Source organism: Miniopterus natalensis, chromosome 10, assembly GCF_054644295.1.
Source record: "Miniopterus natalensis isolate mMinNat1 chromosome 10, mMinNat1.hap1, whole genome shotgun sequence".
NCBI classification, from domain to species: Eukaryota; Metazoa; Chordata; class Mammalia; order Chiroptera; family Miniopteridae; genus Miniopterus; species Miniopterus natalensis.
The window spans coordinates 46,737,060-46,764,011 of record NC_142090.1 but is presented as its reverse complement, the minus strand read 5'-3'; the positions used below and the strand labels follow the sequence as shown (position 1 = coordinate 46,764,011).

Here is a 26,952-nt window from a genome sequence, read left to right as displayed (position 1 = left end):
GGTCAGAAAAGGGAGAGCCCAACATAGACTTGCATAATCAGGGAGGATTTCATGGAGGAGCTAAGAAATCAGCAAGGAAGAGTTTGATTTCTTCTGCTGGAAAGTGGAGTTAATTCTTCTGCGAGAGAGGAAGTCCAGCGGGCATCCTGGCGCCTGCCTGATTCTCTGCCACAGGTGCCCAGGAGTGGGCTGCTCCAAATGCTTCTTTGTTCCCAAGTGTAGGCAAATCTGTACATGAACGATAACTGGAACCAGGGATGCTTGTAAAGCTTTTATGGACGATATGATAAGAGCACATTCACCAGTTGCTCTGTCAACTAAAGGCTCTTGACTAATTTTCTTGATTTCAGGTTTTAGACATTTAGTTATTTCCAATGTTTTAAATTACAAATAATATGGCAATAAAGTGTATTAATGTTTGAACTTGGGCTAGCTGTTTCTCTGACACCTTTCCCAATTCTCCATAAACACAATCCTCTAGTTTCAGGAAGGCATTAAGTATACATGCTTTGTGGAAGAGGTAACAAGGCGAGCCATTGGCAGCAGAGCCTGCTGGCCGCCTAGACAACGATATCCACCCTCCACTTTGACCTTACTCCAGAACCTTAGGCTTGTTCAGTGCTGCAATGTATCCAGGAGCCCTCAGGCTCCTCTGCAGTGGAGGGGTGACCATATGAGCCAGGGCAGGCCAATGAAGTGAAGTGAAAGTCTGCTGCATAGGGCTCCTGGGAGATTCAGTTGCCATATATATGCCTTTTGCTCTCTGCCCTCCCCGGCATCAGTATGATCTCTTGCCTAAAGGTGAAATGGCCATCCTGTGACCTTGGAGACATGTTAAGGATGACAGATGAAGAAGCTAAGAGGATCCTAGACTTTTCATTATATGAAATTACCTGCTGTGTCTACCTCTGATTACCCAATATTTTTATTGTGTGAATAAAACAACCCTCCATGTAGGTGCCACTGTAATTGAGTTTCTATTACTTCTTGCGGCCAAACTGTAAACCTAATTGCTTCTAGTTATCTTCCAGCTATGTTATCATACTGGAGTGACTTGAGGTATTTACTTTTATATCCAAGCCCCAAATTGCATGTATCAGCAGGTTTAATACGCTTATTTATTTCAGTTCTTTGTTTTGGTTTTTATAGAGTAGCATTTCATACTTAAAAAAAAAAAGTGTTTGTTGTAACCATTAAAAAATACGTAAAGTAAGAAATTAAACGTCTCTGCTTCCCACCTCTATTTTAAATGCCACTCCCCAGGAGTCCCTGTTAATAGTTTGGAGTCTGTTCTTCCTGACATTTTCAGTGCATGAACAAATATCAGTAACTTTCATAAAAGTTAAGAAGTTAGACATTATTCTGTTGCTGTAAACATCTCAGTTACTTGATATCAGTGAACCTCAGTTTCTTTAAGGCTTTGAAATTTTTCTGAAATATTTCAAACATTCATGAGGTTTGTGGCTTGAATTTCTGGGACAGTCTCTATGATCAAAGGCCATGAGAGAATCAAAAACTGTCTCTAGGGGAAAACAAATTCTGAAAAATAGCCAGAGCCCTTCATGCTTACCTTTTATCTCTTTCCTTTTTGGATTGTATGCAAGTCTAAAATGTTCATTCAGGATGGGAGTAACTGGCCTGACCCATTCCTATTTTCAAGTACTGCCAACCCACTGTGGGACTGTCACTGAGACAATAAAGTCACAGTTCAAAGAGGAAGTTAGTGTCTCATTGAAACTGTACTAAGACAAAAACATAGATTTTTCTTAAAATCAGTGATGGAGGAGGATTTCAATACATTTTCATTTCTGTTAGTTTTATAATCTATGAGTGCCATTTTGTGAACTTAAGAGCTAGAAGTGTCCTCATATAAATAGCATTTATTTATTAAAATATAAGCAACTTGTGAACATTTTACTGTAATCTCCTCTTTGGTCAAGGGTCATTCCTTGTATATTTGTGTCCAGCTAGATCAACCTATAGTGGGCAAGTCTCACAATCAGAAACAGCATCCAATCAGCTTTATAGTATTGCACTCTTAAACATAAATAGATAGCTAAGGAAAGTTAGCTACCCTGAGATATTTGAGGAAAGTTTCTAAAAAGAAGAGGCAAAAACAAACACATAAATAAAAAAACAAGGAACAGGAAAATGTAATTTTCAGAAAATAAAGTCTATGCAGAGAAAAAATAAAAAACTATCATTAAGATCCTCAATGAAATAAAAGATATGAAGTAAGAATAAGGATAATATAAAAAAGAAACATTCAGAGAAAAAGAGCTCATGAAAATTTAAAATATGGTAGCAGAGTGAAAGACTAAATAGGACTGGAAGGAAAAGTTGAGGAAATCTTCCCTTGTAGTAACTCCAAAAGGCAAAGGAATAAAAAGTAATAGAAAAAAGACAAGAAAACTAAAAGACTGTTTTAAAAGGCCCAACATCTGGATAATAGGAGTCTAAGAAAGAAAGAGTGAACATAATTAAAGAAACCATTCAAGACAGAGTCTCAGAACTGAAGCACATACATTTCTATATACAAAGAGCCCACTAAATGCTCAGCACAATGGATAAAAATAGAAGACCCACAAGTAGGAACATCATTGTGAAATTTAAAAATTCTGGAGTTATGTAAAAAAATCCTAAAAGCTTCCAACATGAAAAATAAAACCAAACTGGCTTTAAACAAAAGATCAAGCATCAGAATGACTCAAAGTTTCTTAATAGTGACTCCAGAAGCTAAAAGACAATTGACCAATCGCCTGGCCGGGCTTGGCTCAGCGGTTGAGCATTGACCTAGGATCCAGGTGATCAGGGTTCGATTCCCGGTCAGAGCACATGCCCGGGTTGTGGGCTCGATCAATGACTCTCTCTTCATTGATGTTTCTATCTCTCTCTCCCTCTCCTTTCTTCTCTCTGAAATCAATAAAGATATATTTAAAAAAACCAAAGACAATTGATCAATGCCTTCATTATGAGGGAAAGTGATTTCCAAGCAAAAACTCTATATCCAGTTAAATTACTAATTATCTGTAAGTCTATTGAGAAGTTAAAATATTTTCTGACATGCAAGGTATTCTGACATGCATTTTCTGACACACAAGACCTTAAAAAAATCACTTTCTGTTTACCTTTTCTCAGGAAGCTATCGGAAGGCATGCTCCTTTCACAAAAAGAAAGTAAGCCAAGAGTGAGAAACAGAAGAGGTCCATGAAATAGGGGATCTAACATAGGAGAGGGGTAAAGGGAGTCATCAAGATGATGGAGTAAGTCTCCTAAAATAAAAGCTGGTAGTACAAATATAGAGAAATGGGATCAGTAACAGATCAGAACACTGAGAAAGAGAAAAGCAGCCCCTGGCATTCAGGAGCTGACCTGGCACTCACAGCTAGGCCTTGGTGTTCTCCTGTTGAATACAATTTCAAAGAAAATAACTATCAGACAAGACCATTCTATGATCATAGACAAAAACAAGACCACTCAGTATTTGTGTTTCATCACAGACAAAAACATGAACATTGTTTAATCTGCAAAATATCACATATTCTCATTTTACAATCTTCCTTTCCAATTACAGTTTTAGCCTTAATCTAGTTTTTCTCTTTCTAGGAAGATTTATTAAGATACTCAACCATAGTATTATTCTCCCTTTCTGACAACATTCAAATCCACAGCAAAGCCCATTTCCTTAACCCTCCCCCAAATCATATAACACAAGCTCAAATCCTGTAAGTCATTTCTAATACCCTCTAGAGAGACACTCTGCTGTTCCCCAAGGTGTACATTTGTCCTCACTGCAATGAGTAATAAACTCAGTTAATTCAACTACAGATGTGTTCCTAGTGGTCTTTGGTTACAGGACATTGACTTGTCTCAGAAGTGATTACTTCAAGAAGACTAAATTAATAGACTACCAAATAGTTTTTAACCTACTGTGAGGAAATTTTTACAGTTAGAGCGCATCTTGGGGTTGAACTAATAATGATAAGTATACAGAAAACTACAAATGAAAATACAGGTTATTTATAAATTTCTTGGAACACAAAATTTTGTAGGGAAGGAGAAAAAAAAATAACATTATATGACTCAGGTGTAAATAGCCTTTACATCTTCATAATAATGTAAACATCAAATTTTGAACTAGCTAAATGATGACATGATGGTCTTCAGTATATGGAAAGATGAGATATGTATGTGTTGAACAGAATTACAAAGAAAGCTTATGAGATTCCAAGATAGCGGTAGCTTGAGTGGAAGCTACACTGACACTCTCTCAGGTCCAAACTGGAATTACAACTAAATATAAAAAAAACATCCTGAATAATAAACTGCAACTGAAGACTAGCTGGAGAGCACCCTCATAACCAAGAACCTAAAGTGGAGACCACATAGAGACTGGGATGAAGTGAGGAGGTGCGAGAGGGCTGGCTGGGCTCCCACAGGCCGCAGCTGAAGCTCCTGAGGAATATCTCAGCTGTGGGAGGTTCCCACTGAGAACTCTCGGGCCTAAGCTCCAAGCTGGGCTTCTCAGCCCACAGCACCAGAACTGAGAAAGGTGCCCACATAACATCTGGCTGTGAAAGGAGCAGGGTTTCTGTCTTTCAGGGAAAGATGGCTGGAAATGCAGGCACCATCTTAAAGGGCCAATACACAAAGTTTCATTTACAGCCACTCATCTTAGGCTTTGGTGGAGGGAAGGCAGAGTGTGTGAAGAGAATCCAAGGATGCTGACTGGGGGAATAAAGAGCAAGGGGAAACCCCTTTGATTCCTGTGCTGAGTCATTCCCCCATACAGCAGAGAACATCTTTCTCAGGCACACATTGACTTTCCAAGAAGCTTTTGCATGGGGGGTAGCAATTGCCCCACCCTGTTAGTAAACCTCCCGCCCCGCCTTGTGGTTTCTACAGCATGAGGCTCATTAAGAGACTCAGAATAATAATCAGCCTCTGGGTGCTTTGAGTCTTTGCCTGATTTGCTTCTGGACACAGGGGTTGGAAAAGCAGACCTTGGTGCACATCTTGGTCCTGCCCAAACACACTCAGCCCCAGCACAGGGAACCACAAACTGTGGATTGTTGATAGATCCAAACAGGGTACTTAAGGCCAGACACAAACAGGCAGCCAAAATGGGGAGACAAAAAAAAACAAGCTCCAAATGAAAGAACAAGAGAATTCTCCAGAAGAAGAGATAAATGAAATGGAGATAAGCAATCTATCAGAGATAGAGTTCAGAATATTGATTGTAAGGATGCTCAACAGCATGAGAGAAGAAATGGAAACTATGAAGGAAATTAAGAATGACATAGTAGAAATTTAAAAAACATTGGAAGCAATAAACAGCAGATTAGGGGAAGATGAGGATTGGATCAGCGAATTAGAAGATAGGGTAGAAAAAAACCCACTCAATTAGAGAACCAAAAAGAAAAAACAATTAAAAAGCAAAAGCAAGACAGACTAAGGGAGTTGTGGGACAACATGAAATGTAACAATATTCCCATCATTGGAGTGCCAGAGAGGAAGAGAATAGGCAAGGGATAGAAAATTTGTTTAGAGAAATAATGGCAGAAAACTTCCCTAACCTGGTCAAGGAAAAAGTCACACAAGTTCAGGAGGCACAGAGAGTTCCAAGCAAGAAAAACCCAAAGAGGCCCACACCCAGACACATCATAGTTAAAATGCCAAAAATTCAAGACAAAGACAATCTTAAAGGCAGCAAGAGAAAAGTAACTTGTTACCTGCAAAGGAGCTCCCATAAGGCTGTCAGCTGATTTATTATCAGAAACTCTACAGGCCAGAAGGGAATGGCATGAAGTATTCAAGGTAATGCAAAATAAGAATCTGAAACCAAGATTACTCTATCCAGCAAGGCTATCATTCAAAATAGATGGTGAAATAAAGAGTTTCCCGGACCAAAACAGGCTAAAGGAGTTTATCACCATCAAACCGGCATTGCAAGAAATGTTGACGGGACCACTGTAATAAGAAGCTGAAACTGAGAGAACAAGATACACAGGCATAAAGAAATAAAATGGCAATAGATATAAGTACCTGTCAATAATAACCTTAAATATAAATGGATTAAATGCTCCAATAAAAAGGCATAGGGTAGCTGAGTGGATAAGATAACAAGACCCAAATATATGCTGTCTACAAGAGACCCACCTCAGAACAAAAGACTCACACAAGTTGGGGGGGGGAGGGGAAAAAACTTCTGGAGGACTTTAAGGGAGAGATAGCAGCAATACAGTCATAGTAGGGGACTTTAACTACCCCCTGACTTCACTGAATAGATCTTCCAGACAAACAATCAACAAGGAAACAGTGACTCTAAATGACACACTAGATCAGGTGGACCTAATTGACATTTACAGAACATTTCCCCTCAAAACTGCAGAATAGGCATTCTCCTCAAGTGCACATGGGGCATTCTGAAAGATAGACCACATGTTAGGACACAAAACAAGTCTCTACAGGTTCAAGAACACTGAAATCATAGGAAGCATCTTCTTGGAGAGTTATGCCACAGAATACTATGCAGCTGTAAAATGAAGAATTACTCTATGAGACAGCATGGTGGGACTTGGAGAGTATTATGCTAAGTGAAATAAGCCAGTCAGAGAAAGAAAAGTATCACATGATCTTATTCATATGTGGAATCTGGAACAAAATAAAGCGATAAACAAAATAGGTCCAGAGACATAGAAGCATGGAATAAACTGACAAATCTCAGAGGGAAGGTGGGGGTGGGAGGGTGGGTGGGGGAGAAATTAACCTAAGAACTTACATGTTTATATGCATAACCCATGGATAAAAACAATAGTGTGGTGAAGGCCTAGGGGGATGGGTGCAGGGGGGAGGGAATCAATGAGTGGGGAAAAGGGGACATTTGACTTTCAACAATAAAGATAAATTTTAAAAAATAAAGAAAGCTTAGTCTTCATCTTTTATAATCAGAAGTAAAAAAGTGAAAAATCAAGAAGTAGTATTTTAAGCATATTACATAATGTATGAAGAAAATACCATAAGAATCAGGTAGAGGAATAAGACTTGATTGGGAGTAGAAAATGCATGAAGTATGTGCTATTATTTGCCTTTCTATACCTGAGGAAGATATCACTAATCAAACATAGAGCTGAGCCTCAGAATCCTTTGCAACATGGTCACTATAAGGAGCTACTACCAATTAAATGGAGCAGGTACTTGAGATGAAACCCATTTGCCTTCCTTAGACCTTATGATTTTATGATTCCTCTAAGTTCTTTCATTCTATGATTATGTAATATAAGGAACACAAAATGTCTTGAGCAGGTGAATGACACATGAAAGTGTAACTTAAGAATGTTAGTTAGGTAGCAAAATGGAGAATAGATTGACGTGGAAGGAACAGAACCAGAGGAGAACAGCTGATGGGCATCTGCAGTCATCCAGATGATGCAATATGGGTACTGAGAGACATTTCCAAGGTTAATCAATAGGGCTTGATGGTGAATTGTCTCTGAAATTTTCTTGAGCCTTTGATAAACTTCATGTGTATATTGAAAGGAAAGCAATTTACTTCTTGGTATCATCTTCTTCATAGTATACACTTTCACATTTGTAATCACTTTTACTCCTTACAATAGTCCCAGCTGAAAGATTTGGAAATGCCAAACATCAGAGGAGTTCAGTGGATCTAGGATTTAAACCTGTCTCTACCGGACTCAATGCTGTCTTTGATTAAGAAATCCTCCACATCCCAATTTGTCTTGCTAACCCACATGTTCATTAAAAGCTCTGCTGATTTTGCCTAATCCCAGTGAAGTCTCTCTATGGCTGGCTCATCTTTTACCTGCCCATGCATAGACTTGGCAAATGCCCTTGGGAGGAAAAAGGCTACCTCTCTCTGTTCACCTAGGAAGTGCTTCTGCCCTTGTGGAATTTACTTCCCTCGACTTTCATATGTCTTTATAAAATATACATTTTTTAGTTAATTTTTATATAGCCATTATGGCAGGAACAATGGCCCACTGCAATATGTTTTATTTTAACTGGAAGTAGAAATTGCAGAATTATATTTTATATTATGTTTACATATCTTTTCTATTTTACTTAATTTATATTTTTCTGGGAGGCACAAACTTAATTCTGTTTAATGTGTGTCATCTTTTAGAACCAATCTTGTGACTTTCATCAATTTATAACTGTTTTTGAGATCACTAAGTGACAATTTATCTTATTGCTTCAATTTAGGTTATCTTCCTCTTCACTTTTAAGGGTAATGTTTTGTTGATTCAGCATTAGAAACCTAATTAACAGAAAATTTTACTTATTACTGGAATCATCTAAATAAGTTATTAAAGGCAATGATAATTTTTATCCTATTATTGTTTAAAGAAACCTTACTTATGGTTATTTGGTCAATAAACAGGGATTATTTTATCAATACAAGCAACACTTGCTGGTTTTAGGAGCCTCCTATTCATCCTAGTTAGGTTTCCATCAATACTTGGAACAAATATTATACCTGCCGTTTACTGGAAATCTCACTATAATTAAGGTGTAGTGCCATAGGGTAGGCTTTGGGCTAAGATGGAGCAGCTTATAGTAAACCAATGCTTCCAACAAGAATAACTTGAAAAGTTGGATTAAAATATACCTTTGAAGGCATAAGAGTTGCAAAGGTAAATAGAGTTAAAATCTTCAAAGGTTCTAGCATTGTCTGAGATGTAGTAAAAGTATTAGTTTATACTGAGCTCTAATAAGTCAAAGATGAATGTGGTAATCTTTAGGGTAATCACCCAAAGAATGGAGAATGCAAAACTAATGCATGTCAAAAACGAGGAAAATAGAACAATATAAAATAGAAACAGAATGATTTTTTTTTTGATTAATCCAAAAAAACGGAAGATAGGAGAGAAATTAGAACATAAAACAGATGGGACAAATAGAAAACAATGGTAATATGGCGTATATAGCCCAAGAATATCCACAATTACTTAAATGTTTTTGGACTAAATACAAGAATTAAAAGGTAGAAATTTTCAGATCAGATATTAAAAAGCATATACTGTGTATGAAAGATACAACTAAGTACGGACACACAAATTATTTAAATAAATGGAAAAGGAAATACCATGCAAAATCTAACCCAAAATAGCTAGTGTAACTGATATTGTCCTAACATCAGGTGAAGTCAACTTTTAAGGCAAAAAGCATTTCTAGAGTTCAAGAGGTTTCTCAGTAATAAAAGAATCAATCTACCTGCTAGACCTGTAATAATAATATTAGAAGTATATGAAAAACATAAATAACTATTCTACTTGTTTTTCGAAAGTGTAAAAAGCACATCTCACCCCACTGAGAAAAATAAAGTTCCATGTGTGCCATCAGCAAGACCAAGACCTTGTCATTTGTAACACTCATAACCCTAACCAATTATTTTCATACCTTGTTAATGGTTGGTCTTTCAGTCAGGATTGGCTAGATTATGCTTCAAAAATAAACAACCCCCTTTTCTTTAAAGATGGGCAAAGGACCTGAATAGACACTTTTCCAAAGAAGACATACAGATGGCCAAAAGACATGAGAAAATGCTCAACATTGCTACTAATCAGAGAGATGCAAATTAAAACCACAATGAAGTATCACTTCACACCTGTAATAATGGCTACCACAAGAAAAAGCTCATGAACACGAACAACAGTATGGTGACTGGGGTGGGAGGGAAGGAGAAGTGGAGGAGGGTATGGGGGAATAAATGGTGATGGAAAAAAGAAAAAAAAAAAGAATGGCTACCATCAACAAATCAACAAATGACTTGTGCTGGCAAGGATGTGGAGAGAGGGGAACTCTAGTACACTGTTGGTGGGAATGCAGACTGGTGCAACCACTATGGAAAACAGTATGGAGGTTCCTCAAAAAAATTAAAAATGGAGCTGCCTTTTGGCCCAGTGATCCCACTTCTAGGAATATATCCTAAGAATCCTAATACTAATCAGAAAGAATATATGTACCCCTATGTTCATAGCAGCACAATTTTCAATTGTTAATATCTAGAAACAGCCCAAGCGCCCATCAGTAGATGAGTGGATAAAAAAGCTGTGGGACATATACACCATGGAATACTACACAGATGTAAAGAAGAAGGATCTCGTACCCTTTGGGACAGTATGGATGGACCTGGAGAATATTATGCTAAGTGAAATAAGCCAGGCAGAGAAAGACAAACATTACATGATCTCGCTTATACATGGAATCTAAAGAACTTAATAAACTGATGAACAGAATAGATTCAATGACATGGAAGCATGGATCAGACTGACGAATGTCAGAGGGATGAAGGAGGGTAGGTGGGTGGAGGGGAAGAGGTTAACCAAAGAATTTATATTCATATATGCACAACCCAAGGACACGGACAATGATGGGGAGAGGGACTGGGGAGGGGGATGGGATGAGGTGGAATGGGTCATTGGGGAGAAAAAGGGACATCTGTAATATTTTAAACAATAAATAAATAAACAAACAAACAAACAAACAAACAACCCCCAACTATCATGGCTCAAAACCAAGAAAGCTTATTTCTTGCTCTGACAAAGCCTGTGGCCAGTCAAGACAATTCTCTAAGACCACTATTGGCTCAGCATTCCTGGCTGCTTCCATTCTGTAACACTTCCATATCATCATGTACTTCCACAAATACCACAGGAGGTGGAAAAAGAGCTAGAGGGTCTCACATTGGCAATTAGATGTTCTAGGTTGGAAGTGACATGTGTCACTGCTCACAGTTCATTGGCTAGAACTAGTCATATGATCCTGCTCAACAGCTAAGGGTGCAAGAAATTATAAACTTTCCATGTGCCCAGAAGGAGAGGAAAACTAGGTATAGGTTAGGGTCAGAAGTGTCTACCACAGTTGGAAATTTCTGCTTAAATTTCTGAGGTCATGAATCTCCATAATGTCAGGGAGCATGACAATACTCAAAAGAATGAATATGATTTCTATACATCCCACTGCTTCATTTCAGAGATTGATGAGCTCTTTCAAGTACTGGCCAAGGTCCAGCACAAGGATGAAGCCTTTCAGCAGTGCTTGGCTCATTAGCACAGAGAATCAGAGGCAACAAGGCCCAAACCCCTCACTTGGGAGCATAAAGGTAGCAAGAAAGTAACAGCTGTCTTGACCATTCTCTGACTAGAGTACTCTCTGGTACTGCACAGAATTGGCTGGGTAGCCTAGATATTGGGTTCCAGTTGCCCTGGCTAGTTGGAGGTGCAGGCGAACTGATCTGTTCAAATCCTGTTATTTCGACAGAATTTGATCTAGTCCCTGACTTAGTCTACAATGATGCTATTCTGGATCTCTTTCCAGAACAGGTAAAGATAGTGGTTGACTTGGTCCTATGCTGTAGTGACTGGAAGGTCCAACTGCTTCCACTGGCCAGGCTGATGCCAGATCCAAACAAGACATTTCTCTAATCTTGGGATAGCAAATGGAGATTGAAAAACTATAGGACTATAGACTCTATCATTGGTTTGATGCATTTTAAAATGACCTTTTCTCTGTTCTATTTCTCTCCTTGTTGATAGTAAAAACAACTTCTTAAAATATTTTTACTTCAAAAAGACAGCACTGAGTGTACAAATCAGACCGTGGTATACAGCACCTACCTCTAATAGCAGCCTTTGATGCAGTGCTTGAGTTTGAGTGAGGGCATCCCAGGACACTTTCAATAGTAGCTCCATCTTTTTCAGATTTCGAACATCTCGTTCTTTTTCTCTTTGCTTCCGAGAAAGTTCATCATGGTAGTTCTGTTTGTCAATGAGACAGTTTCGTAAATTGAGATCCAAGATCCCTCTGTTCCAGGAAAAGAGACAAAAGAAAGTGATTAGTCATCAGCTGCCCTTTGTGGTTTTAAAGACAGCATGCTCATCATATACATACAGAACTATTTCATGTTAGAATCAAGTTGTAAATAATGACCAAAGCAACTTTGTTTGCAAGTTGGTATCATTTAAGGCCACAGTCTTATAAAAACCCCAAATGGAAGAGCAGATTGGCAGAGACAGAGGCTCCCAATTTCCCTGCAATTTTACTTAAAATTAGGAAGTAACACTCTCTCAGGAAACCACATCACTAAATTGCTCCCATCAGAAAAAAGTCATAATTACCTCAGAAACACCATTCATTTGTAGAAAAAAAAAAAAAATCTTTCAACTATAGCACTCTGCAGTGATATAATTTCCCAGAGGCACATTTCAGAAACTTATAAAATACAACAGGTCATGTCCTTAAAATCTCCTCACAGGCAATTAAAGAAGACAATGAGTAAAGGATGGAAAGGACGATTTCTAAAATGCTTTATTAAATAATATATGTTTTATTAATGGCAAAAAAAATTTATTTAAAATCCTATAAAATTGCAAAGCTGTATCAAAAGCAACTCTGGTGGAAATTGTTTTGAATCCTTATATATAAGTTAAAGAAGAGTTTAGGTAACAGATGCACATGTCACTAACCTTTCAGTTAATGAAGCTGCTTCATTCTCCCTGGTTAACTCCAGCAGCTTGACCAGCTGGTTACATTCCCGCTCTTTGATTTCCAGCAGGGCCCGCTTGCCCTCCACTTCCTTTATTACGTCTTCCTTCTCCTCCACTAGAGCATTAATTTTGGTTTCGACTTTCTTTAGGGAGTCATTTAGTTCTTTGAGTTCATATTCCAAGATAAGTTTTTTCTTTTCCATTTCTCTGTGAGGGACACATACATACCTATACATGTGTGTATCTTTGGCTACATACACACATTCATATACACACACGTACACACACACATTTGCCTTATTTGGAGCCCATGCTGTTTTCACCTATTTTTACTTCCTCACCAGGCAGCGGAAGAGCTAGTCCTAAGTTCCGTCATCTCAGAAGTGGGGTGAAGACAACAGATGAATGGGGCTCAGAGGGCATCTCCACTGAGTGCCTCTGAGAACAGGGGTTTGCCCTGCCTACCTGCCTTCTCCCAGATCCTGGGGCTTTACCTTCATCCTGACCAGCCTCCCAGAATTGACCCGAATTTCTCAACTTTGGTGCTGGAGGGCTTGGCTTTTAGAACCATCACCAGTGCCTACTTCTTTTTTCCCTCTTCTTTTGAGATTGGTCACCAGAGCAATCACATCATTTCTCCAGAATTTTTGTGTCTTCACTTATCTTTATCTTTTGTAGTTCCTCTAAACCTTGAAAATTTCCTCAGTGACTTCTGCCTCCAAATCTGTCCTTAATGTTGTGTGTGTGTTGAGGGTGTCACGCAGGTGACTAGGTGGCAAGGAGTTCCTGTCATTTGGGCTTTAGGCTTCTTGCTGGCTGATATACTTCTGAACCAGGAAATTTTACACAGTTTGAATAATTTATCCCTTGAACACCTCTATTAAAGTCAATTGGAGATCTCCATAAAGATATGGTTTATAAATTGGAAAGAGAATATTGTCCCAAAATAAGATATAAACAAGTGTTATGAATGAGTAATATGCTGCACTACTTTCCTTTAATGAACTTGATATACACAACTTAGACAGGAACAAATGCAAACATTTCTAAAATTGTAACAGTAATTTGATGTGTTCAGTGGTTAATATTCTTGTTTTAGTGTGCACACATAACTTGGGGGAGAGTGGACTGGGAGGGATTAAAAATAAAAATATTAAATCATACACTTTTTTCCGTGTTGTTTTTTCTATCTCTTTTCCAATTTGTACAGGAATGGCTTGATGGTGGACCACTTCATCCTAGTAAAGAAACAAACCATGTTGAGTTATGTAAAATAAGCAAATGAAATAGGAGAAAAGGACTACAATATGTAGAACTTTCACTATCTGTTCTGTACTATGCAGGGTGCTTTAATTATTCTATTTCATACTCTCAATGAGCTTACACTATAGCTACGGTTGTTACCACTTTAAAGAGGAGATAACTGAGTCTAACAAATACAGCTGATGCCCTGCCCAGATTCCCTTTATGGAGGTACACCCAACCATCCGAGGTTGCAGGAATGGGTTGCTCACAGCTCATGCTTGTTCTCTTCTCCATAGCTGAGCAGAGCTGACTTGTTGGGGAATAAGGGATGGAGAGAAGGGGAGAACAGGCTGTGAAATGACTAACTGATGTGGTGCTATAACAGCCCATCCCATCTGCCTCTGAGTGGAACAACCTCTGTGGTGCAATTCGCAGTCAAGAGCTCCTCATGGGATCAGATTGATACTAAGATTCTCCTGAAACTATATTTTGGCCCAGTTTCTTCCTCAGCTGCTTCCTCACTTCCTTATCAGATTCTCCTTAGAGCCCTTCCTACATGAATGCTTGTTTTAAACTCTGTTTCTAGGGAACCTGCCTAAGACTCATGCTCAGAGATGTTAAATAATTTTCCCAAAGTCATACAATTGCTAAGTATCAAGGCCAAGATCAGAAGCTAACCTTGTCTAACACCACTTTCCACTATGCTCTATGCATTCATAAAAGGTTCAGTTTTAGCCTCAAGAATCTTATGTACGCGGTGTGGGTTATGGAAGAGCCCCCTTCTGTCTGAGGATCATAGTGGACTTTGGGGGCCTGGGGTAACGTATGCTTCGAGGATGAACACATCTCTGTAGTGTGTGCATTTCTCCCTGGGCACTTGCTCAGTCCTGAGGCAGATCCAAGTTTTGTGAGGCTGAAACTTGTACAATGTTGTTGTTTTTTGCGGGCAGGGAGCTCTTTAAGAAAAAGAGTAGAAACTTACAAATGCTGAATTAGGTACAGGGCTTTGGAAGAGGTTCATGCAAGTGAGAGGCCTGAAGCTTTAGCTTCATTAGGTTCCTCATAATCCCATCTCTGCTTAGTTCCTAAGTTTCAGGTAGCAGCTGGGTACATCTTGGCCAACTGCTCTAAGACTCAAAGGCAAAAAGAGGTCAACGTGTATCATAATTGTCTTCTAAGCCAAAGAGTGTCAGATGTTATTTTTAAAATAACTCTAGGTTATTTAAATTGTTTTGAGAGTTATTACACATTTTTCAAAATAAAATGAATTTAAATTATCTCCTAAAACATAAATAGAGGCTCCTCATCACTTGCATGGTAAGAGGGAAGTAGAGTGGAATCAAACAGACAAGAATAAGGTGATAAAAATATACATAAGAGGTTAGGAAAATTGGTGTGTGTTTGTGACACTTATTTCTAATATTGAAAAATGCTTGGGGAAGTCTAAAGAGGCCTATCCCTAGGTAGGGCTCCAAATTGCAATGATTCTACTGAACAGTCTACAGACTTTTGTGAATTCTCAGAGTCCACGTTTAGTTTGATTGACTCCCTCACAGTGCTGAACATTTGTTTGTGTGATAATACTCCTTTGTCAAACCTATGCAGCCAAACTTGATATCCATGCATTTTTATGTCCATGCACGCACAACGTCTGAATATTTATGAACCGTCAGTATAGCACACCTTTAAGTTGACCTGATAGTCCAACAATTCTTCTAGTTCCTTCTGCTCCTTTAGTAACTGCTTCTGCTTAAATGTTAAATCTTCCCGTAAATTTTTAATTTCTAATTTCTTCTGCATTATTTCTTTACGTAATTCTTCAGTGCTTTCTTTCAATATTCTCATCTTCTTCTCCATTTCCTTTAAAAGTTGTGAAAATTATTAGGTTATTTAGGGTGTGAGTAAATATTTGTCTACCTATCAAATTAAAAATAATTTTACTCACCGTTTTGTTTATATTTGTTTTGAGCTTCATGAATGATATCAAGTTAAATACAATTTATGATTTCTGACATTTTCAATAAAGGCATGACAATTGTACTGCATGTATTAAACATTTTACATTAGGTTCATACTCATATTTTTACTGGTGCTCTTTTCTATCCTCGTATATTTTATTTATTTATGTATGTTAATCCTCACCTGAGGATATTTTTTCCATTGATTTTTCTTTTTAGAGAGAGTGGAAGGGAGGGAAGGAGGGAAGGAGATGGGGAGAGAGAGAGAAAGAAACATCGTTGCGAGAGGGACACAGTGATTGGTTGCCTCCAGCATGTAGCTTGATGGGCTGGGGATCGAATCTGCAACCATTGACTGGGAATTGAACCGGAGACCATTTGGTGCAGCAGCCAATGCTCTAACCACTGGGAAACACTGGCCAGGCCCTCCTATATTTTAAATGTTTTCTTTTTCTGAGTTAATTTTTATCTTATACCAAAAAGTATTAGTGAAAATTTCCAGGCTATTTTCTAGTAGCTTTGTGATTTGATAAAATTAGATGCCTTTGAATATCTGGCTTCTGTTTTACCTGAGTCCCACATGAGATTAGGGAGTTTGTATTTGGAATTCCAAATACCCTTTCACTCCTAACCTCCCACCTTCTTATTGATATTACTTCTTCCATTTCATGCACATTTTCTTCAAATACCCTCCACCTCAGACTCATAACACATCTTTGTTTCATGACACATTATTTGGGGAGTGTTTGACTTATGGAAGAGAATCATTTTTATACTCAAAGTCTACATAGTACTAAACTGAGTGGATGGATCCATTTAGTCTGCTCTGGGTTTTCTGCATATCTCTCTCCTCCACTGCTGCTGGCAGAGGTTAAAATTGGTGGTCTCATGATCTGGAACAAAAATTCAAAATGCTTTTTCCCATGAAATCTGTGTTGTAAATCGTGAGTAGGTAGCCTTATATAATACTATATGTTATATATGCTCTATATTATAACTGTATATAATATATATTCATATATATACTTACATATAAAATAGTATTTTGCTTTATGCTAAACAGGTTTTCATGTCTTAGAATTAAAACACCAACAACATGCTTTTGAAATATAACCATTCAAAAGGTGAAAGCAATACAAAGTGTGATGATCTTTCTATTTACTCTGTATGATAGATTGCAAAAGTTAGACACAAATTCCTCTTATTTCTGTAAGTCTGTCATTCTTCCCATTAAGAGGTAGGGCTTATTTCTCTACACCTTGATTTTATACTTGGCCATGTGACTTGCTTTGACCAATGCAATATCCCAAAAATGATTTAAGCATAGGCTTAAAAAGTGCTTGCACGTTGGGGCTTGTCCTCTCTTCAGTCTGTCTTTTTCTTGAGGCTGGCAACCCTTCCACCACCATGTGACTAACTAGTGACATGTGACCTTAGACCAACTAGCCTGCCAACTGGCTGACGTACAAATGAAACCATCCTAGACCACCCAGCCCCAGTGATCCAACTTAAACCAGAAGAATTCAGAACTGTGAAAAATAGAAATGGTTGTTGTTTTAAGCCACTGAGTTTCGGGGTGTTTTGTTATGCAGGAATAGATAAGTTGATACATCTTCCTTGTAAAAATTTCTTGTAATAAGCTGTTCAGGAAACTATGAAGGTAATAGCTATAGCAAATGTAATGTTTTAAAATGTCAGCCACAGAATCCTTTTCTTTTCTTTTGGAAACAAAGCAAATATTGTCCAACTAAACACCTAAATGGTACCAAATAGCTAAAGCCTGTAATAGGCACTACCTATGTTTACTCCAGAAGTTATACAGATATTCCTCTCAGCATTGTCCATAGTTAAGACTCCTCAATCTTTCAAATGTTTCAGGGTGTGGCTGTAAATTAATATTTATCAAAAAGGATGTTTGAATCCAGCTGTATTTAACAAACTCTAGACCATCTATATAAGACTTACTCCTGGCTTAGGGATCTTCTCAAATTCCTTTATTATGAGGTTTTTTTCTTCCATTAAGCTGCAAAAAAAATTAAAAAGGAGGTTTGACAAAGTATGAAAGAGATAGCTAATTCTGCAGTAATAACTTTCTCTTCTCTTCTCCCAGTGTACTTCCCATGCTTGTTTGCCAGGCCCAGTGTTCATTCTTTATGATGGCTTCTGTGACTCCCACAGGCCCATTTACGTGCTTCCTTCTAGTCCTCCCACAACACTGTGTACACACCCCCATTGGAGCAGTTACCTCATCACACTATAGCTACTCGGGAGCATGACCCCCCCCCGCCCACACACACACTCTGCTCCTTCCAGGCAGGCTCTGGGCCTTTTCTTCTTTATTTTATTTTCAATGAACTGATGTATTCCTAGATTACTGCAACAGTTTCCACTGGTTCCATCAAATAAGCAGGTCCTACTAGCCACTGTCTGGGAACATGGAGCTAAAGATGCATCCACACCAGGTTTTATTTTTATGAAATTTTATTTGAAATAATGTAAATTAAGGTTAGTATAATAAATATGTGCCATATGGTATTTAATATAGGTTAGTTTTCTTGGCCACAAGCTAACGCTGTATTTTTCAGAGCCTTGAATACTTATGCCTTTGCTTTGCATATAAATTGATAGTTTACCTCACCCATCCTGCCACGAGGGGGCGGTAGTGTGCTGCCATCTTTTGGTCTAAAGGCAACCTTTTAGTGCCCTTGAGTTTCAAAATGGTGACAAGAAGCTCTCTCACAAGTCAAGACTAATAATCTTTTCTTTAAACAAACATAAAGTGGCTAATTCTTTAGAGCAGTTTTAACTATATTTCTATTATTCAATTTTCTCTTTTTTATTAAGAAACACTGATTGACTTTTAACCTTTAAAAATGTATGTTTTTGTATTTATAGAGACATACTATTGATTGTTGAACAACAAGGATTTTAACTGCAAGGGTCCAGTTATATGCAGGTTTTTTTCAATAAATACTGTAAATGTATTTCCTCTTCCTTATAATTTTCTTAATAACATTTTCTTTTCTCTAGCTTACTTTATTGTAAAAATATAGTATATAATATATATAATGTACAAAATATGTGTTCACTGTTTATGTCATTTATTGGTATAACCTTCTGGTCAACAGTAGGCTATTAGTAGTTAAATTTGGGGGGAGTCAAAAGTTATATGCAGGTTTTTTACTGTGGGGCTATCAGTTCCCCAACCCCCCATCATGTTGTTCAAGGGTCAACTGTGTATCATTCATAATCCTACCCCCTCACACCAGTTGATCATTTTTATCTTCCTTTTAACATCTTCAATATTACTTTCATATCTTTCTAATAAATCTAATAGATGTAATAAAGATCTAATATTTAGATTTTTCATATCTAAATATTAAAGATATTTAATATCTTATTTTAATTAACATATATTTATTTTCCTTTTACTACATTTTAATAAAATTATATTAAATCTGTATATATGATTGAATCCATTTTTACCCAACACGTAATTGAAATATATTCCCAGTTGCAAAACAGGTTTCATAATATAATAATTTAATAGCTATGGTTTTAAGGTTTTCTAGTGGGTGAATATATATAATAAAATAATCCTAACTATTATCTATCTTTTACTGAACCTATTATAAGCAGGTACGTGCATCATTTATAAACTTGCTAATAAGTATTGTTATCTTCGTTGCACAAATGGAGAAACTGAGGAGTTAAGCACTTTCCAAAGTCACACAGTCCAGGCTGGACTGACATTCAAACCATTCCTATCTGACTCCAGAGGGCTTTTCAGTATCAAGCTGCCTCTGGAATATATTATCATTTTAACATTCCGTTGTTTTTTAGAATTTGGATTGCTTTCAATTTTTCACTTTCACAAATTATAATGTAATAAACATATTTATGCATAATGTCTTTTTTTTCTCCTTTGGATTCTCATTTTTGCATGGAATTGTAGGGATTAACAATTTTTTTCTTAACCTTTAAAACTGACATTAAAATGGAAACCTGTCTGACATGTTCAGCTTTCACGACTAAGAGGTGCTTCAACATCAAAGCTCCTCAGGATTCATTTTCTGCAGCAAGAGTGTCCTAACTAAAACCACATCATCAAAAGTTTTGGGTTGTAAGGACTCATGGGTGAACAACAATGCAGGAACCCTGTGTGCTGCCATGTGCAAGAGGCATTATTCACCATCAGCGGAGCCAGCCCAATGGGTGGAGGCTGTAAGAAGGTAGATTTTTAAACCAGTACAAGCAAGACCATCTAAGAGTCAGGCTGTCTAGAGCTGGCATGGCTGCACGAGGTGTGATCCTGTCCTTGGAGGTGCTGAAGCATAGACTGAGTGGTCACTGAGAGAAGACTTGGGTGGTTCTCACATGCAGTCAGGGCTGAGAACCACTTCTGGGACCAACAGTTCTCAAACTCTAATGTGAATCAGGACCACACAGAAAGCTTATAAAAAATTAAAATGTCACCTTAGGTGGGAAAGCTTGGAAAGAAATCAGAATCATTAGGGTTGGGTCTGCCTTTTAAACGAGTATCTCAGGTGTTTCTCTGTTGGTTAAGGGGACTACACTGCAAACAAAACCTGTTCTAAGCTGGTCCTGTACTTGGTTGCCCCAGGACAGTCAGGCAGGAAAGATATCTTAAGTTCAGAAGGTAAAATCTGCTCCAGCTGTGAGGTTTTCCTCACTGCTAATCCTGATGACCTGTATGCCCCTCTGCCATATTCTAACTTATTGGAATTTCAGATGCATTGCTAAAATAATTCCTGTTCCCTTCTTACTGTATGTTTGTTTTGGTTCCAACATTGCTGTCACTACTGGAGTAAGAATGGAAAATAATTACTATGCTCTGGGAGAGCACCAACAGGGACGACAGGAACCACTGTGGGAGAGTAAATAGCGGCTGAGACCAGGATCTCATTGGGACAGTCCCCACACGTGCAGCACAAGTTTCCCTACTCTCCACAGCCGTTCCAGTGGTGGACAGCGTTGACAATGGCCTTTTTCCCCAGCTAATCAGCACTTGCCAGAATGCATCCAATTTAGCATGAGAGACTCAATTTATTTGTTTTCCAAATCTTAGGAATTACTAGACAGCAGAGAAGTAATAAAAAGGTAAAGTGAATGCAAGGAAAGGTTGAAAAGAATATTGGGAAATGTTTTCAGGGAAAGTTTCTAGAAATATAATGAGTTCTTTGTTTCAAAAGTAAATTATGAACAGTATTTAATTACTTCATTATTTATTTAGAATGCACTCATTTAACTTATTTAAGTAGGCTATATATTATTTCCTGAACTGTATATTTATCAAGAGGTCCTCAATAAATATTAATCTCCAAACCCAAACTACATATTATAACAGATTTAATTATTAACTGACCACATAATTATACTTATGGTTAGCATTTATTAAAGAATTTATATTTTGTGAAAACATGAGAAAATAAACCAAATTGTAGAGTAAAATCCTTTCTCTATAGTGTACTTGAACAATATATTATTCTTATTTGTTGCTGGTGACTCAGAAGTTCCTCCGGATTTTGGGATGGAGGAGTGCTAGTTATTTGGGTTTCTATTATTTAGACCCTGAATAAAATGAGGGTTTGTTGTGCCGATGTGAAGAATATCATCTGTATGTTTGGATGAATAGTCTCTCACTGGCTTATTTTTATGTGGGGATGGAAATATCTACTTTTTTCGTGGGGAAAGAATGTTGACTGAATTTGCTTCTGTACCATGCAATACTAAGTATGTTAAGCCAATGAAATAAGCAGCCTATTATTCTTTCCTGATATCTGTTTAGTTATCACCACTATCTTTGTGAAAATGTTTGTTACTTCTTGAGCTGTTAGCATTTGGGGCTGCTCAAGCTAAAGTATCTTGCATTACAAATCCAAAAAGAATACACACTAAGCATTTTTGCAAATGAGCATTTTGAATATTCTTGTTCACTGTTGGTCAGTGTACACGGTCCCTCACTGTCCCAAGTAACTCAATGAACAATTTGCTTGTCTATACCTAAAAGGCAAGCGTCCTGGTTGTCTTTTTCCCTCCTCCTCTTGGAAGGAATACTTGGAAAATTTAAACAACTTAAATATCAAGTGACTTATGTTCTTCTTACCCTTTCATGGAAATGTCAAGCATTCATATTTTCAATACTAATGAACAACCACCAATTGTTTTAATTTCATTTTCTCAACTGAAAGAGTGCTTACAGAGCACAGAAATAGCTAGGCTTTCTTTGTATAGATCTCACTGGTGAGACTGAAAGACAAAAAAGAACTCAGAAGATTTCCTCCTGAATATGTTTCTCCTGATTAAGCTAGCCTTCTTTACACCCCAACTGAAAAAATAGGCCCCAAAGAGAGGATTCAAAACCCAGGACTTGCAAGGTCCCCAGGAGGTCACACAAGTCGTTTGCTTATCCATCAGCAGGACTGAATTACATTCCCTTGGTCACAAATCTACCTACTCTTAAAAATAGTCAGAGAGAGTTATGCCATCTTAAATGGTAACCGATACTGGGAAAGGTGGTTTGGCTTTCTCTCTGGTACCTAAGTACAGCACACAGCACACTGCAGCACAAAACCTGGATTACACTCATTTTGAAATTCAACTTAAATAGTGCGATTGTTGAACAAACTCTCCCCCTGACTTGCTACTCACAGGAGGAATGTTAGTAAAGATTTTGGAAATAACATTTGCCCTTCTAGCAATACATTTCTGCTTTAGTTCATTGAATGGCATACTGTAGATTTAAATAAGTAAATGTGTCTTCCAAAAGGAAGTAACTTTCTTTCTTGATCCTAAGGAATAGGTTACTAATAGGAGAATGAGGTTCAATATGTGGTCTGAGTTCTGATGTTAGAAGACTAGAGTGAGCCAGATATGACCCTCAGCTCATATAGGCTGGTCTGGAAAGTGCACATGGGGCACCCGCTGTGCAGATGTGTGACCTGGTGCTGCAAACAGGGACCCATCAGGGCTGCAGAGGGTCAGCCTGCGCCAGCCCTTGTTCTGGGGAGTATGTTCTTTGGCTGCAACGCCCAATGCTCGTGGCTTCCCTGACACATGGAAAACACAGCAGGAAACTCCTTCTCCTGAGAGTGTCTCCCTGTCACCTGAGTTTTTTCTAGAAGTTGTGTGACCTAATTGTTCAGGAACTGCCTGTTCTAGGGAATCAAGGAAAGAGATAGGCTTGTAACATCTAAACATTACTGCCTCATACTCACTGTACCTAAAATTCCTCATTTAGTCTAATTTTTCTAATTTTGTTTATGTGGAAACCGCTTGGCTCATATCTGTCTTCAATGTGCTTGAGAGAATCGTGTACTTACCTATTCAGCCTGTACTGATTATGGTACTCTCTTTCCTTCACTGCATTATATTCATTTTGGTACTTGAGAAGCTGTTCTCTCATTTTGGAGACCTCGGTGGAGAACGCCTCTGGAAAGTTATCAGCTTGCTGCAGGTGGAACTGCTGCTGTTGTATTCGCTCCGTGAAACGCTTGGCATTCTGGAGCAGCTGGACCTCCGATTCCTGTGTGCTATGTTCCCCAAGAACAGAGGTTCACATAATGAGTACACACAGTGCCTGTTTTCTCCCAGAAAGCAGGTGGCCAAGGCGGTTAGGGTTCCAGCCAGAACACAAATGGTAATATAGCCACATGGACTTGAAATATAGTGTCAGCAGAAGAGAATCTAACAACTCTTATAACATAGCTTCTCTGGAAAGCTCATCAGTTTCAGTTCAGCATTTCCAGCCTATACGTGCCCTGCTACAGCCCCAGCGGCAACAGTGAAGGGTCCACTTCATCACGCCTTTCCCTCCTGCCAGGCGGTGGGAGAGGGAGAGAGTGGAGGGTGTTTGTAATGACAAAAAGGAGAAGTAAGGGGTCCAGAGGAGTTAAAATGTGGGTGGAAGGAGAGCAACAGTTTTGCAACACAACTGGGAAGGAGGAAGAAGTAACGTCATAGCCTTGGTCCTGTGTTGCTGTCTGTGGCTAGGAGCCAGGAACTGAGCTGTGGGCCAGGCCATGAGGAAGCCACGCCAGCACCCGCAAGTCTCTGCAGGGCTCTAGATTAGAGCTACCCAGAGGGTGGGGATGTTGCAATACTCCTTGTATCTGCGAAGGGGTTCGGAAGGATGCCTCAAGAACTGCGTGGAATTTTCTCCCAGTGAAGCTGTGTGAAGTGTATTGGCAAAGATTACCCCAGACTCCATGTAAATCCTCAAAGTTCCTGAGTCTCGAGAATGACTTGCACATGTGGCGGGGGGACTGACTGTGGGACACGGAGTCTCCATTAGGGATGAGGGTGAGGATTAGCTTGGGGATGGGAGGAGGGGCCAGCTGAGGATCTGAAGTGTGCTTAGGGGCCTCGTGGAGCTGAGGAAGTATGGGGCGGGTGGAAATGAAGGGCTCATGGGGATGCAGCTCTGCTCCCCACGTCCTTCACTCTTGCTCCCATTCTCGAAGTGGCCAAATGACCAAACAAGGAAAGAAGTAGGGGTAATGGTTGGAGGCTGGGGGAGAGGATGGCTGGGGGATGGCAGGATGGCGTTTCTATCCATTGCCCTCTCTCCTTGGCTTTTGATGGAGACATCATGCACGGCTGTGAGGCAGGAGGTGGGGAAAAGGAGGAGAGAAGCATGGGAGTAAGGAGCAGCTGCAGAGCAGGGGTTCCCTTCTCTCCACAGGCTTCTTTCCACTTGGTTCCCAGGGGCTGACAGAGTGCGCTTAGGAAATCTAGTTGAATCATTCTGTATATGCAGGTGCTTCTGACCTGCTGCTGACTGGCAATGAACTAAGGTGGGTAGCCTGGGGTAGGACAAGAGGTGAGAAGTAAAGACCCAAGTCTCAGCAGATGTAGGTTGGGGTTGTCCTAGAACTTACACCTCTGAGTGGCGAAGAGAGGTGAGGAAAAGGATCCTATAGGAGTGTCCTGTAGCAGATAATGTCAGTGATGCACTAAAATCCCACTGGCCCACTGTTGTGTATGTCAACAGCACCTGTGTGCTTCTGGGAATACTCTCTGACCATAGGAGCTTGTTCAGCTTTTCAAAGGGCAAGCTAGACATGCCTGGAGCTCATCTTCCTAGGAGTAATCCTTAATCAAAAAGGGGTGGACAAGTACCCCAGTTTCCTCACCCATTAGTGGCAGAGTTCTGATGTATGTTCTATACAGTCACACACAGTGTTCTCGGGGAGAATGAGCCCCAGTTGCCCATAGTATTAATCAGAAGATTAACACATCCCCAGCTGGATTGCTCCCATCCAAGTCTCACTTCCCCACTCTCTCACGATACTTTCTGGTATCACTTCTCAAACTACTTGACCTCAAATTGTTGCCCCAGGGTCCACTTTTAGGGGAATGCAAAATAAGGTGGGTCCCATCACAAGTAAGAAATATAAATATGATTGAAGATGTCTCCACATCAGTAAGTAGCATACCTTATAACAATGTCATGCAGAAAGGTGTACTTGGCTTTTAATTCTGCCACTCTGGCTCCAGCAAGTTTTCCCATAGCGTGTAACTAGCAAAGAGAACACAGGATCACTATTAATCATCACCCTCTTTATGCTTTAAGCAGAGATAACATGGATATATGGACATCTTATAAAACCTTTCAGTTAAACACTAGAGAATAGGTGATGTTTGGAGAGAATATTTCTTTTTATTTTTTATAGCAGATAGTTTTTAAATTTAAATTTTTTTTTTATTTATCTTTACTGTTGAAAGCATTACAGATGCCCCCCCTTTTTTATTTCTAGTTCTATACAGCCTCCAGCAAGCTCAGTGTCCTTGGGCAAGTCTGTTTCTTCTCTAGATGAAGACTGGGATTTCTTCATCTGTAAATTGAGGGAATAAATTGAGTTAAATTCCTCCAATTCTGAAAAACATATTTCTAGGTTTAGCAAACAGCCTTAATAGTGTAGATTACTAGGATGGCTGTTTGTATGTTGAGAGAACTAATAATTATTTGAGAAAGTCTTGTACATCAGCTCCAAAAATCCACATTCACTCTCTTGTACCATGAAGCCTCTGTTGCTCCTGACAAAGGAACATGAAAGTTTACCTGGTACATAAAGCAATATTATTTATTCCTTTTTCATTTTTGGTAAAATAACTTTTGATTCACTCTCTGAGTAAGGTGGTAAGTAGTTAATAGACATCAGAACACAACATCAAATACTAAAGTTTTACCATAATGCAATGAACATTTTGTATTAGGTTTGACTTAAACTGAACTGCTAGTGACATAGTATCGAAAAATAGAATTGAAGAAAAGATTTGTGTTTTTCATGCCATGCTGTTCTTACTTTTCTTGAATCTGTACACTTTCCTCTACTCTTCCCTGATCTCACTAGTCTAAGTCACACCATCTGTCAGGTGGACCAGTAAAAACCTACACTGTTCTCCCCTCCCATCACTGTTTCCACTTAGGGACCCTGTCCATCTACTTTCCATGGAGATCTTTTTAAAAATCAAATAAAGTCTTGTTATGCTGGGTGATCAAAACTCTTAAAGTCTCATAGAAGTCAAGATCCTTGAAATGACCTTAAGGTCCTGTATGACCATGCCATCCTCCCAGTCTCTTTCACAACACCCTCCTCACTCTCATAGTGCACTGGCCATACAAACTGCAGTTTATTTCATAAACTCACGAATCTCTTTACTTCCCCAGGGCTTCTGTATTGGCATTCCTCACTTTACCCTGACTTCACTCCAACTCTTTCTTCATACCTCAGTTTAAATACCAATACATAAGACTGCCTTCTCTAACTTCTAAATCTTAGATATTCACATACATCACCCACCCCCAAAGAACTGTTTTTTATATTACAATATGCAGTAACAAATTTATTTGATTAAAACAAATGTTACTCCCCAACTATTAAATAAACACCATGAGGAAAGGGCCCAGGTTTCCTTGCTCTTCACTGTCATCAGCCAGTGGAACCACAGGCATAGTGTAGGTGCTTGGCAAATGTTTGCAGAGGGAGCAAATGAAGGAATGTACCTGATAAAATGCAAACGTTTAAGTCTACATAGTGAGGTATCATGGTGTTTCTACCCAATCAGAATAGAAAAAATTACTAAATGCACTATAAAATCATTATTTTTCTGTGAAAGAGTTGGGATCTTTCATGAAGTCCCTACATGCTGGTGACAGGTCTGGGATCCAATCCTCACACCCTTTATTTTTAATATATAGGTGAAATATAATG

At 38.7% G+C, this 26,952-nt stretch overlaps 1 protein-coding gene across 1 annotated transcript in view; it reads right to left on the bottom strand.

Moving 5' to 3' along the window:
• Positions 1–26,952, bottom strand: part of CCDC146 (coiled-coil domain containing 146) — a 115,478-nt gene that overhangs the window by 24,012 nt on the left and 64,514 nt on the right. Inside the window, exons 2-8 of the mRNA XM_016219596.2 lie at positions 25,174–25,256; positions 23,059–23,268; positions 17,681–17,738; positions 15,441–15,617; positions 13,677–13,750; positions 12,492–12,719; positions 11,643–11,829 (exon numbers count right to left, since the gene is read on the bottom strand). Of these exons, the coding sequence (XP_016075082.2) occupies positions 11,643–11,829; positions 12,492–12,719; positions 13,677–13,750; positions 15,441–15,617; positions 17,681–17,738; positions 23,059–23,268; positions 25,174–25,256 (1,017 nt within the window). The remainder of the gene's footprint in view (positions 1–11,642; positions 11,830–12,491; positions 12,720–13,676; positions 13,751–15,440; positions 15,618–17,680; positions 17,739–23,058; positions 23,269–25,173; positions 25,257–26,952) is intronic.